This window comes from Aythya ferina (assembly GCF_964211825.1).
Source record: "Aythya ferina genome assembly, chromosome: 1".
Classification (NCBI taxonomy): Eukaryota; Metazoa; Chordata; class Aves; order Anseriformes; family Anatidae; genus Aythya; species Aythya ferina.
In genome coordinates this window covers 70,256,645-70,271,319 of record NC_140296.1, presented here as the reverse complement: position 1 = coordinate 70,271,319, position 14,675 = coordinate 70,256,645, and the positions used below count along the sequence as shown (strand labels likewise).

At 36.2% G+C, this 14,675-nt stretch overlaps 1 protein-coding gene across 7 annotated transcripts in view; it reads left to right on the top strand.

Annotated features, from left to right (window-relative positions):
* Positions 1-14,675, top strand: part of OCA2 (OCA2 melanosomal transmembrane protein) — a 220,655-nt gene that overhangs the window by 130,831 nt on the left and 75,149 nt on the right. For all 7 annotated transcript variants that reach the window (XM_084528709.1, XM_084528712.1, XM_084528711.1 and 4 more), the window contains 3 exons: positions 721-868; positions 2,434-2,491; positions 3,885-3,993. In XM_084528709.1, coding sequence (XP_084384835.1) covers positions 721-868; positions 2,434-2,491; positions 3,885-3,993 — 315 coding nt within the window. The remainder of the gene's footprint in view (positions 1-720; positions 869-2,433; positions 2,492-3,884; positions 3,994-14,675) is intronic.

Below are 14,675 nucleotides of genomic sequence, written 5' to 3'. Positions count from 1 at the left end.
GGTGTCCATTTCTTAAGATAAGAACAATTTGCACATTAAACAGGGATCTTAAGATATAAAACCATGAATTCTCGACACATTCTCTTCAATGATATAAATTTTGATGGAAAAAAAAAGGAAGTGGGAGGAAGTATCCTGTTATTTCATCCAGAAGTATTTGTGCACGCAGTTTCTGAATGAATATTCAGCATTCATTTATTTAGGAATTTCCTGGAAAACCCAAAGGATATTTTTTGCATACCCAATCTAATGCCTGTCCTCAACAGGAGCACACACTTTTCAGTCATTCTCCAAGGTCTTGACAATACTGGAAAAAATAAACCAAAACATTCAAAATCCTGACAACACTTTGGAGGCTGATTTGAAGTGTTAAGAAGTCTGTTTAAACTTACACAGGACCAGATATCATTCAGGTCTGCATTTAGTATTATATTAATATATACTGGCTGTTATATGCAAGTGTTTGTAGACAGTACTTTTTTTTTTTTAATGACTTTGAGATTAATTTATATAAAATTTTGAAATGTTCATATTGATTTTCCATTCCCTTCAGCTCTGCAAAATGAATGGTAAAAGCAGCTGTCAAAGTGGCAAATTGTTGGGAAACCATTCCAATTATTTTAAGAGCTGGAGTCCAGAACACCTTACACATATTTTGTAGGTCTCTGGTTTTATATGCATTGCACCTGCTTTAACATAAGCAATTTTGCTTATTTTTAGAGCTGAAACATGAGATCTATGTTTGGAGGTTGACTGCACAGCGCATTAACCCTGCCAGCAGGGAAGAGACTGCTGTGAAATGCCTCTTGATGCAGAAGGTGCTGACTCTGGAGATGCTGCTGAGGAAGAAGCTTAGGACGTTCCACAAGTGAGTGGGTGCCAGCGTGTGCCACCTCCCTTGCTCCCACTCTTGATAAGATGAGCTGTAGACATGGGTGGTTTGTTGGACTGACATGGAGCTCCTGCTCATCTCAGACGACAGCTGGAAATGATACTGTGGCTTTGCTAATGTCTTCAGTGGGATGAGACCTATACTCCTAGTTGTCTTTTAATCAGATGTGTGTTGGGGCAAGTACGAAGAGCCACCCTCAGCCTCAGTATTTTTGGAAAAAACCCTAATGTGTAGAGTTTGGAAAATATATGTCAATAGGATCCAAACATAAAGGCCTAGAAATTTCATATGACTTTTGTTTTAAAAAGATCATAAATACTTCATTATGTTTTTCTTTGCAGTAGTGACTACAATGTAGTAAAATGCTGCAAATTCTTTTCTGCTGAAAAATTCAAGTGTTCTTCAGTGAACTGTTGAGTTTGAGAAACATACCACTAGTGATTTACTGCATTTTAAAATTGTTTTGTAATCAAGCCATCAGTGTTGACCTGAGCATAGGCATAATTAACCATTTATGTATAGAAAAGTAGTTTTTATAAACTGGGACTAACAAGATGCTAACCCTATTTTGTTTAGGTTCCAGCAAAACTAGCTGTTATGCAATGGAATTTGATGTCTGAGAATGGCGGTGATAAATTTTCTTAACTTGAATTGACTCTAGACTAAAGTGAAAATGAAATAGCTTTATTTTTTTTTTTTTTTTAATTAATAAACATGCTAATTAAGTACACAGTATGAACAAGGGAATGTAAATAAGATTTCTTAAACCATTCCAGTAATAATTTTTACTTAATAATTTACTTATTTTTTTTACTTAATAATTTTTGCTTATATTGTGCATTTTGAACAGAGTGACAAACAAGTCTGTTACTTCAATTAAAAAAAAAAATAACGTTGAGTTTACAATACTCAAAGGGGAGTTTTCTGAAGTATACATGAAAATTGTACATTTAATTTGAAAATCAGGATTTCTCCAGCACAAGTACATTTATAGCAATGTAAAAATTCATTAGTATTAACAACAGAGCTCCCAAACTGCAACCCCTACAGCCTTTTGCTGGAAGGCTGACTATGCTGATTACACAACTATTTTATAAATTTAATAAGTTATTCAGATTGTAAAAACTTCATTATAAAATGCAAATGTAACACATATGTGTTCTGACTTGTTAGCACATGACCCTTGTTTTATCGCAGATGGGCACACATCACCTTCTGAAACTATTAAGGGAACTACATATTGCATGTAGCCAGCTCCTATACAAGCGTTCATACTCTGGATGCTTGCTCCTTCCAAGCCTGTGGCACTCTTCATGAACTTAACTGTGTATGTACTAGTAGCGCTTGTTACAAAAGTGGGGTCTTAAGTGACCTGTCACTGGAATTTTGCTACTGACCATGTTGCACACAGTTCCTTTCTGGTATGAGATACTCCTTATGGGTAAAAGGATGATCTGGTTGTGATGAGAGGGATTTAGTCCAATAATTTTGGCAGAGCTCTAATTTCACACTGGAAAAAAGCAGGTGTCATTTTCTTTCAGGCAAATTTCACAAGAAGATAAAAACTGGGAAACAAATATTCAGGAACTTCAGAAAAAAGTAAGTAGATGGCAGTTCTTCTCAGTTCCAGTGTAAGTGGACCTATGCCGTTGTATGGAGAGAGTCTTTTGAACCCAATGCAAATTTAATAACTCTCATGATAGCAGAAAAGCTGGCAGGCAGGCTGGCTGGCCTCAGTTGAACAGGGTTACTGAACCACGTTGCGAGTATTTGTCAGGTTTTATACTTATGTTCCTTAGAAATAGGTAGCTTAAAGGATCAATAAATGATTCAGCAGTGTTTTCTTAAAATTTTAATCTATGGCCAGAGAGACCCAGGAGGTGTCAATAGGTTGTTTATAACCATGATGCATGATGGTAGAGTATACTCCTGCTGATGTACCTAATACCAATTCTAATTTACTACATTGTCTGTGACACGCCTGCTTTATTATTCAAGTATAGATAAACCACTTTCAGGAATTCTTTTTTCTTTGTTGTGCACACATTAACACTGCTTATGTCTTATATGCCAAAGCTGAGTCTGACAAGACATGTACTCTGTAGTGGGATTAATTTCAACTAAATGTAAATGTCTAAATGTCACATCCTCTCCACCTCATTAGCACTAATGAGTACTGGCCTGTGCTTGGGAACTCATGTCCTTGGTTGGTACCTCTCTGTCCTATATGTCATACCAAAACAGAACAAGGTCAACAGGACTATCTGATTAGTTTTTACACTTTTTTTTTTTTTTTTTTCAAAGCATTGCATAAATGACAAACTTCTTAAAGAACAGAGATTTAATTGTATTTCTGTAGAGCTTTAAACTGTGTGGAAGAGACTGGAAATGAGAGATACTGAGGCTGGGAGAAGGTGATTCCCTGGGTTGGTGGTAAAAGTGAGATCAGAGTACAGAATCGGGCACAGTGGAAAGTGGCTGGGTCTGAGGGTGAGAGTATGAGGAGCTCTGGGCACAGGGGAACAGGAGCTGCATAGGGATTAGGGATTGGCATGTCCTTGAATGTTCCGCAGGAAGTATATGGATCTGGCCTCTAGGTTGGATTATAGGTTTTCAGAAAATAATTGCAACAAAGGGTGATTTTGTCCAGGGTTGTGAAACCACAGAGCACCTGAAGTTCTGTCTATAGTAGAAACTGTTTCAACCATATAATTACGTAATGATGTTGTGGTAAGATTAGATGGACACATCTAGGTGTATTCAGCAGTTAGCTGCTTGCGTTTGTTAGCTTCACATTGGGCCTTTGTTCCTACATATTCAAAATATAGTGTACATGAAATGCTTCAACTTAAATATTTATGTCTTTTATGCTGAAGAAGGATATACAATACAGGAACAGCAGTTTGTACTTCACACATGCTCTTTTGAACTTAATGTATAATAGATAGCTCCTTCTTTAATACAGTTACTCAATTCTTTTTCCTCTTTACAGCACAGAATAACAGACAAAATCCTTCTTATCAAATGCCTGACTGTGCTGGGATGTGTTATTCTTATGTTTTTTCTCAACTCATTTGTTCCCGGTGTCTACCTAGATCTTGGTAAGTTTCATAGTTTTGTTCTATTTAGTTGAAATAAATAAATAAATAAAATAAATCAAAACAACAACAACAACAAAGCCAGCCAAATTGTAAGATTTTTCTGAGTCTGTGTCAGTTCGGAAAGCTCTTTTCTTTATGTTCCTTGCCTCACAATTTCACCAGATTAATCAGAACAGCAGCTTCTCAGAACAGGTTTTTGAAATGCAGTCACGTCTTAGTCACCCCAGGAGGAGTAGCAGGTAGAGCTCATGACTTCATTTTTCTGACTTCCCAGTATTAGCTAGGTGGGTAAACATTACAGAATGAGCAAATTTGACCTTAGCATGATCTCACTGTAGATATGAATAAATGACAAAAATTCATCCCGGAGATCAGAAATTGTTCCCAAGTAAGGAACAAAGTAGTCTGGCATTATTTCTTCAGTATATATACCTCTTTACGTGACTTCCAGTCATCATTGCATTATCACCAGAATAAATAATTTCCCAAACTAAAAAAAGGAAGACACTGTATATGTGTGAAATAAAAATAACGTGTATACTTTCTAAGCCTAGACTTATATGTGTGGATTTTTATACAGTTATGTGTATATCTATGTGTGGACATGTTCTACATGTCCTAACAATAGAACCAAATTAAAATTCACATATAACTAAAGGGCAGTCATAAAACCTGCCTGTGCATTGGCCTATGAAAATTAAAAATATATTTTTGGCTGCTGAGCACTTACAATTTCTGAATCCCCCACTGTGTACATCCAGTGACTGAAAGATGCAACAGTCTTGAAGAAGAATAACTCATAATGAATAAAACATTGATTGAACTATACTATAGATTTTTATTATGCATCATAGGGCTAGTTTTAGCTGTACAGTGGCAATCAGGTTGAGGAAAGGGTGTCAAACAGTGAAACTAGTGGCATGGCTGCTTTGTCAACTTCCTTGTTCCAGAGTATTTGTCGTGATGGACAAATCATGATGGGTGATTTAATCCAATAAATAATATTGGCTGCTAAGAAGTTCTAAGCTGTACTGATGCATTATAAGCACAAAACTGCAACTTTACTAAAGTGTAGGAAGAAGCCGGAATTGAAGACACTTGAAGGCATTTGAAGTCAGTGTGGCTAAGAATGTAAGGAAGGAGCTCACATCAGCAATTTAAGAAATCAATTTTCACCCTTACTTTTCTGCCTCAGATAAGTAGACACTGAACCATGTAGGATTTTCTGAAGTAAACCCATCATCTAAAAGTGTTTTTGAAAACCCACAGTCAGTCAGTAAAGGCCATATAGCGCTGGTTGCATATGCCCCTGGTAAGGTATTCTTTCAAAACTTCAGAGTAGTTCGAGTACTAGAAGAAACCTAATAAATGATGACTGTTTTTTTGTCCTACTTCATGTCAGTAAAATAAATGAAAAACATGACATGGTTGGCAGCTCAGGTTTCTTTTATTCACTAGTTGATCTTCAGCTGTAACCTTGAGAGTAAACATGGACTGTATGTGTTCTGTGTAGCTTCCCCCTGTTCTGTATTCACAACAAGCCTGTCAGATTAATGGAAAAGTATTATTAAATCATATGCATAATTTCTAATAACATTTAACGGAACCTACAGACTTATACCAAGGTCTCATTGTTGACTCCTGAATTCCACTGTCTTGATGCTTGCTGCCACTTATTTATCATTACTGAAGATAGTGCTGCTATGAGTTTCTATGAATTTTAGTCCTCCAGTGCATGCAAATAAATTTCCTAAAATACAGCACTTGCACTCTGGTGGTTTGGTTAAATTTGTTCAATAAATTTTTTGCATAAAAATGAAAGGAGATTGTAGTTCAGTGTTTAATTTCCTAACAGAATAATGTTTTATATAGAAGCTTATGTGTTAGAAATCTAATAACTTTTAATTGCATTTGGAAGAGTGAATTAGAAAGATTATAGAATTCTTTATCTGTCCCCAGCCCTGATACAATTTTTCCATTATGAACTTGGAATCATTGATATAATTTGAGGGAACTGATGTTTTAATTTAAATTATAAAGTTTGAGTACTTAACTCTCTTTTAAAATGCAGAACACTTTCCTATTCAGCTTTCTTTTACCTGTTCATCAGTTTGTTTAGTATAATTCTATGAAATATGAAAGATTAATACGGAGACTTTAAACAAATATGGCAAACTTTAGACTTCTACAGTACTTTCATTCTGTTCCTATGGGATATTACTTTGTTGATAAATCATTGGTAAAGCATCTCAGAAAAGATAACAAGAGAGGAAAATAAAGCCCCTTTGATGTTTCTACTTGGCTCCTATTTTGACTTCAAGTTTTAGGCAGGCATGTCTAGAGCTTTGAACTATAATGAGTTTCCCCTACAGAGACAAAAGATTTTTTTTTTTTTTTAAAGTAAAATAAAACAAAATTTTATTGGAATAGAATCTAGAATATTTGTTTATTTATGTTAAGGGATGCTCAGATTGACCAGTTCAGACAGAATAGACAAAATCAATTTATAAGCTACTTCCTTTGGGGTAGGTCCTTTCTCTTTGGTTTGGTTTCACTCATTTCAGTGATTTGCTGAGCTACTGTGATCTCTGTGTAGTTCCTTTGAGTATCCATCACCGCTGTTGCTCTGCTGTTGTCTGCCTCCCTCAGCGACCTCTGCATGCAGTGGAAGTACCTCATTCCTTGCAGACCCCTTACAATCATTCTTCCTTCCACCTCTGAACCCTCTCTTCTTAGGGCAAGGTTCAGTCATTTCTGAGACAGTGGAAGGTCCTCTCCTCCTTTTAAAGGGTTGCAACAGATGATTCGATGATCCTTATGGGTCCCTTCTGACTCGGGATATTCTATGATTTTATGGTTCTTTTGATCTCATCTGCAGGAAATCTGTGCCAGTGCTATGTCAGCTACACAGTAAAGAAGTGCCTCCTGTGTTCCAATTTGTGCCCATTGCCTCTTGTCCTGGCACTGGGCACCACTGGGCTCCATCTTCATTGCATTCTTCCTTCAGGTATTTGTAAACATTGATGAGATTCCTCTGTGAGACTCCTCCATACTAAACAGTCCCAGCTCTCTCAGCCTCCTCATAGGAGTGGTGCTCCAGTCACTTGATCATCTTGCTGGACCTCTGTTGGACTCTTTCCAGCATGTTCATGTCTCTCTTTTACAGGGTGCCCAGAACTGAACTCAACACTCCAGCTGTGGTCTCACCAATGCTGAGTAGGAGGTGAGGATCACTTCTCTTGACCCTCTTGTCCTGCTGGCAATGCTTCATCTAATGCAGCCACAAATACAATTAGCTTTAGAAGCAAGGGTACACTGCTGATTCATGTTCAATCTGGTGTCTCCCAGGACTCCAAAGTCCTTTTCTGCAGAGCTGCTTCCCAGCTGGATGGCCCCCGACATGTACTGGTACCTTGGGTTATTTCTCACCAGGTGCAGCTTTTTGCACTTCTCTGTGCTGACCTTCATGAGATTTCTGTAAGTCCACCTCTTCAGCCTGACAAATACACTTTGGATGGCTGCACAGCCCTCTCGTGTGTCACTCACACCTCCTGAGTTTAGATTATCTACCTAGGAAATCTCAGTCAGGTCCTCATCCATCCTCTGGTAGAGCTCCATGTACTCCAGCAGTCATAGAGTGCAGCACACTCTGCTCTTCTCCCCAGCCTGTTCTTTCCAAAGAGCCTGCATCCTACTTCTCCAACACTCCAGACATAGGAGCTATCCCACCACATCTCCATGATGCCAATAAATCATAAACTCTGAGGGAGCAATCATGTCTTTTCGTGTTTCTGTTGAGTGGTTTTGTCTTCATACCATTGCCTGATCTCATTCTGGTTCCTTTCGTGCTGTGGATGCTTGTGATCTGAAGGATCACAAGCACTTCAGCCAATGCACAACAAACAACCAATGCAAAAGAACAACACTTCAACCAATGTTGAAGCTAATTATCTTCAGCTGTCCTTAAAATAATCTGTGCAGGAGATCAATACTCAATGGAGGTGATTAACCACTGTGATTTGCCTGACCTGCTTTAGAGGGGTAATTCATGAAAAGAGTCACCTTACTCTACGTTATTTCACTCTTCATGTGCCAGAGGGTCTCTTCTCAATTTATACTGAGTTTCAGTTACAGATAAGAACAAAACCATAACAGGTAGATGGACTTTTGGTTTGGTTATTCATTTTTGGGGGATTTCAGTATTAACTAAAATCAGATGTAGTATTACTAAACAAAACAGTGTTAGTAAAGAACCTAAACATATGAACTTCTAAAAAAAAATATGATTGTATTAATTTAACAATCACGGTTACCATGAACTTACTGGGTACTTGGACAAGTTCTATAAGTCAACATGCTGCATCACTTCTTTCAAGAAAACCTCCTAGACATAAATTTTCCCTGTTGTCCTTTCTCTAAAGCTAAAGTTCCTCAATATTTATATACAACGGTTATCTTGTTTGCTGAGAACTCATTTATGTAGTTAAATCTAGTTTCTCCTGGAAAACTCTTCCCTGTCTTCTATATCCACTATGGTTTTACTTCTGACTGTGAGGTTGCACAGCAAATTCTGCTGCAGATACCTTTGAGAATCTGTCTCCTTTCAATTTGCTTTGAATAGTTGTATCTTGCTGCATTGAAAATTTTAAAATCTGTGATTGAAACAGTGGAAAAGGAGGGAAAATGTTCTTTTCATTTAATTTAAAATAACTTTTTGTTTGGATGGCCATATTGTGCAGAGCTCCTTTTTATTTTATAGCCAGTACATGCAAGGAGAAATGCATTCAGTAGCTGTAGATACAAAAGTCTCCTGTTATCCTGTCACTCCTTTGGATGCCAGTTGTCATATTTTCTGACTAATTTCTGTAATTTACAGAAAATTTGTTGAAATTCACAGGAGAAATTAAATACCTTAATTGGATAAACACATCAGCAGAACAAAAAAAACAAAAAAAAAAACACAAACCAAACCAAACCAAACCAACAACAACAACAAAACACAACTCACAACAAATGATTTCTACAGAGAATGTTATGCAAATTATAGCAAAAAGTTTGTCTTAACCTGCAGAGGAGTGACACCTCAACTTCAGGGAAGTGGAGTGGCTCTGAAATTCCTTCCATATAATTTCTCTTGGTTTTCAACCTGCTTTTGTTTAAGTGGATATGCGCAATTTTCAGTTAACACTGTAGTTTACATAGGTGAACCAATAATTCAGAATAGATTAGAGACTGAGTGATACTTTCCTGATGATGAAGAAAGTCCTTCATTACCCTAAAGAACTTCTCAAATTTACTTGAATTTGGTATTGAATCACAGAATGTCAGAAGTTCTGTACTGATATTTACTTGGCTTAGAAACACCAAATCTAGTTCTCCATTAGTGCGTTTTAATAACTAACTTAATCCATTTTCTATTCTACATTATTTTCAATAAGTGGTAAAAGAACTTTTCTGTAGCAATGATTCTTCCTTAAAAACTTTGAGACAGACTGCCAGTATGTGTAAGAGATTTAGCAATGTTTGACTAATGCCAGAAACCATAAGCTTTGAGATCTTTGACTAAATTGTTTAATTCTATTTAATTCTAATTGTTTAATATCACACGGGTGAAATAAATGTAGTCTGTGCAGTTGTTTTATTCTGAATGTTTAACTCAGAAAGCTGTGTAAGAAGAACTCTAAGAATTTTAAACAGCTCTTTGAACTGTTATTCTGGAACATTTTTTTCATCTACCATTGGTGGTAAATCGCTTAAACCATCTTATGCTATTCTTCGGTATAATGGTGGAGTTATATAAATCTACACTGTTTACAAACAATACAATCATATATGCAGAATGAAACAAATTATGTTTTCAAAATGTGTTTGTACCCATAGGAAGGGTAAGGAAAAGTGTTTATATTTTGGAGATGCTTGCTTTCAGGATAATTTGTGCAAATCTTGTGAAAGGTCTGTCATAGAACTATTCAACTTACTGAAGAGTTATTATTTCATAAAATGTTTGAAAAACAAACAAACAAAAACCCAAACCACTTCACACAAGATCAATTTAAGAAACCACTGTATAATTGTTTAGTGCTTAAGAACAACAAAAATCCTGGTGAGACAAACAGCCATTAAGCTATAAAAATTGGTGAATGACATATATTTAGGAAAGCATAGGCTTAATGCCAAAGGCTATATTGTTAAGGTTAGCACATCTTGCACCATTTTGTTACTGAATCTAACATTTATCTCCAGGCTAACTAGGAGCTGACATATTATCTGGTTTTAACTGAGGAGAGCTTATTGGCATTGACTGCTAAGTAACTTCTCATATAAGACTAAATTATCAACTATATTTAAATCTGTTAGAGACAATATTTTTTCTCCTGTATTTTTTGTAAAGCTTTCCAACCTGGTTTGATGAGATAAAGAACCAGATGCAAAGCTTGGGAACCAATGTTTATGGACCTTTTCTAAACAGCTAAAAATATCATCCAAATAATCTGTGGTTGCCTGGAAACTCCTTCACACATTTCAGTGAGGTAGATTGTTTTGGTCCCCAAAACATTTGGATTAGGGATGCCTTCTTTTCATAGAGCAATAGGCTCCAGCTTTCAACGTATCTGTGATGGTGTCATGCTCATGATATTGTGGGCAAAAAAGAGAACCTCATTATATCTGGAACTATGAATTTATTGTTAGTCTAATTAAAACTGTTATCAGTTTAAGCAAAACAAAACAAACAGTTATTGTTTGTGTACTTATGATAACTCTAACACATTGAGTTACTTAATGAATACAAAAGCAAACTCATTAACAATTAAAGCTGTTGCTAATAAATAAATAAATAAAAATAATAAAAAAACATATTCCTAGTATCTTCCCCTTCTATACTAATGTTATGGTTACCCTTTGATGCAATGTGGGGTGCAAAAGTTTACAGTTTTAGGCTGAGTAGAGACATGACGAGTTGATACCTTCAGGTCTTTGCTTGGGGTAGCATTACAAGGGTTTCTTTCTCCTCTTTACCAGAAGATGTATAATGCTGATGGTTTCTTCCTTCTTGTGCTTGAGTCGACTTGAGCTCAATTTTATCCATTTTTTGAAACTTCATGCCTTGCTTTTTTAAATCTTGTCTTCAATTCTGCATTAAGTTCAATTTTGTCAGATACAGTGTTGTATGTTACATACTTATTCCTTGTCCTTTTTTTTTTTTTTTTTAACTTCAAAAATAGTTTTTGACTCATGTCTAAGTTTGCATTATTATCCCTTACTACTGGCTGCTGAGTTGCTGATAGTCCTAAAGTACTTACTATCATCCTATGCCCTCACTTTCAAGACCTTTCCTATCACTTCACACCTATACTCCTTTATGCTGTGTTATTAGGTTCAGGTCATAAGTAGCTCATTATACACAGCATCAAAAATTGTAATTCCTAGCTATACAGGAACAGATACCAATATGCATGAAGCCACACAATTATACAAAATAAAAAAAAGCATAAATATATATAGCATAAAAATAAGCATAAAAATAAAATAAGCATAAAATAAAAATAAAAAGCATAAATATATAATAAAAAAATAAAATAAAAAACAAAAACAGAATTCGGTATGTTTTCTGATTTTAGGTTTTGGATATTTTTGTATCATCTTTCATAGAAATATAGAATATAGAATTTCAGAGAATCATTAAGGTTGCAGAAGACCTCCAAGATCATCTGGTCCAGCTATCCCCCTACCACCACTATCACCCAATAAACCACGTCCCTAAGTGCCAGGTCCAACCTTTCCTTAAACACCCCCAGGGGTGGTGACTCCACCACTTCCCTGGGCAACCTGTTCCAATGCCTGACTGCTCTTTCTGAGAAGAAATGTCTCCTGATTTCCAACCTGAACCTCCCCTGGTGCAACTTGTGGTCATTCCCTCTAGCCCTACCACCTGAAAGAAGAGACTGATCCCCAGCTCCCCACACCTTCTTTTCAGGTAGTTGTAGAGAGCAATAAAGTTTGAGCCTCCTCTTCTCCAGACCAAACAACCCCTGTTCCCTCTTCCCTCAGACGCTCCTCATAGGACTGGTGTTCCAGCCCTTCACCAGCTCTGTAGACCTTCTCTGGAAACTGTCCAGGGCCTTGATGTCCTTCTTTTACTGAGGGGCCCAAAACTGAACACTGTACTCAAGGTGCAGCCTCACCAGAGCAGAACAAGACTGATTGGATAACTAATTGTTTCTTTTTGCTTTAGATTCTTTAAATCCTGACCTTGTAATGGTAAACAGAACAACAAATTATAGCATCTGACAAGAGTATCCAGCCTACTGTAGTAAGATACCTTAGCTTTTAGGCGCAATTCTCCTCTTTGAAAGCACCCAACCCTTTCTGGAGTTCCTTCCAGCTTCCTGAAGCTGTGCTTTCAGCCCTTTTTTTTTTCAGGTGATATCAACTACTACTGTCAAAGGTGTCAATGGAGTCTGGATCATTTGGCCTCATTTAGTACTCTTTTCCTCTCTGCTTTTGCTTCATTCATTTGTTCTGTTTTTTGTTCTGGCATGTAGTAGCATTCGCTTAAATTGTTCTGTATTTTTACTTGAGATCAAGAAGAGTACTGTACATGACTGACCTTCTGGTCTCTGAGTATGTAGCATGGAGATTTGATTGTGCCATGAAGGTGCACATTGCTTTAAGATGATAATAAACATAATTGTATTTACAAGGTTAATATATGTTTGATTCATACTGATGTTGAAAAAAATCCTGGTCAAGTGTGTATGAATATGAGTTAAAAATAAATTTGACAATTATTTTGTAGTACTCAGAATGTTGGAGTGGAGCTAAATTGATGCAGTCAGCATTGACTATGACTCAGATAGTCCTGTTCAGATCTTAGTTATTCTTTTTTCTCAGCATAACACATTCTTTCTGAAAATAAGAGAAATCTGTTTTCTGTGGTCCTTGCAGTTTTTATTTCTCTGAGGCTAGTCTTCAAAAAAATTACACCCTTGAAATTGCCCAGTCATCTTTAAGAACATGTAATTAAACATAGAAATTATTATCTGTCCTTGCAGTTGCCTGTACATGTGAGGCAACTCATGTACATGTACACATGTACATGTACATGTGTACAATGTGAGAAAAAACAGGAATCAGCAGCAGTTGTATCTGCTAGTGAACCTTTTGCATTTTAGTTCTTTAGTTTTTTCTTCTAGAAAAGTTGAGCTTCACTTTATCTTGATATTTGCATCTTCTTAAATAATTTTTATTTTCCAAGAGCCAATGAGGCTACAGCAATAGTGTTTTTTTTTTTCAGTGACCTTTACTGAGATAATATTATCATTTTTTAAAGACAGATTGGTACAATATACACAGCTATATGTGTCAACTTATCTTCTCTGTTAGATGTAACACCTTGCTATAGCAATCTCCAACCAAGGTTTCTTGCTTACAGCATTCTAGCTCGGATGCCATTTTAGATTGTTCAGGAGAATTAAAAAAGTTGGGTGTTGACATTGCCACACAACGGTGAATGTGATTTCTCCATTCTGACCTGACAATACTACAGCTCTGCAGTAAAGTCCAGCCCATCCCGCCCCTATACAGAGTCTGATCTGTGATTACAGAACAGCTAGTCCTCTGCTTCTTTGTTTTATGATACACTTCTTGCTTTTAACTTTAAAAATTTCCTTCTATCAGTGTAGGTTTCTGTTTTGTCTGCCTTTCATAGATTTATAGTTTCCATCAACTTCTTTCACATTCCTTTCTATCTTGTATTCTACAAAGCATTTTCTGTTGCAGTGTAAACTGTTCTGAACTGTCACTATCATAGTTCTGTCCCCAAGAAACAGCCTTAAGCTTGGTTCTAAAAATAGCACAGAACAGGTACAAATGATTTCTATGAAGCTATGCCAATGAAAAGAGACTGTTCAAAAGACCAGCAGGTTGTTTTTAAGATTGTCATTATATATATATTTAAAATAATATCTATATTAAAGATAAAACAGTGCTTATGAATTGACAACTGTTGCTTATTCGGTATGACTTTAGAATGTACAATTTCATGACTGATAAAATTAAAAAGAGGAATTGACAAAAACCTAAATATAGGGCATTTTAATTCACATCCAGTAGTACTGATGAAATGCATTACATAAGTAGAGTGAGCACTATGGTAAATGTCTTTGGTTTAATTGTTTCATGGAAATATTTCTATAAAAGTACATAAGAGTATAATTGAATGAATGCTTATACATAACATTACAACTGTAGCATAGAGTATGAAGGACTGACATGTATCTTTAGGTTAAGTTGTGAAGGGTTATGGAGGTATCTGGACTTCTGATTAAGCTGTTGGGACACAATGATGAACTTTACTTCCTCATATATTCAATTACATGCTATGTAAACCATGATTCAAAGGTAAGAGACAAATACGTTCTAGCCTGTTATGGATGTTGTGGGCTAGGAGTGTTTTAATGCAATTCACAAAAAGTTGCTGTGGCCATTTTGACAAGTAGAAAATTGGTAACATCAAAGCAAAAGAATATCCTGCTTTGCTCAGTTACAAAAAATCCATGTATCCATTCCACTGTTTCCAGAAAGGAGAATTATACTTTGATCTAGTAGATGCTGGTCTGGCTGATTCTTAAAAATCCCTCTTTACTTCTCAGCATGTATGTGATTCTGCATACTGTGTAGCT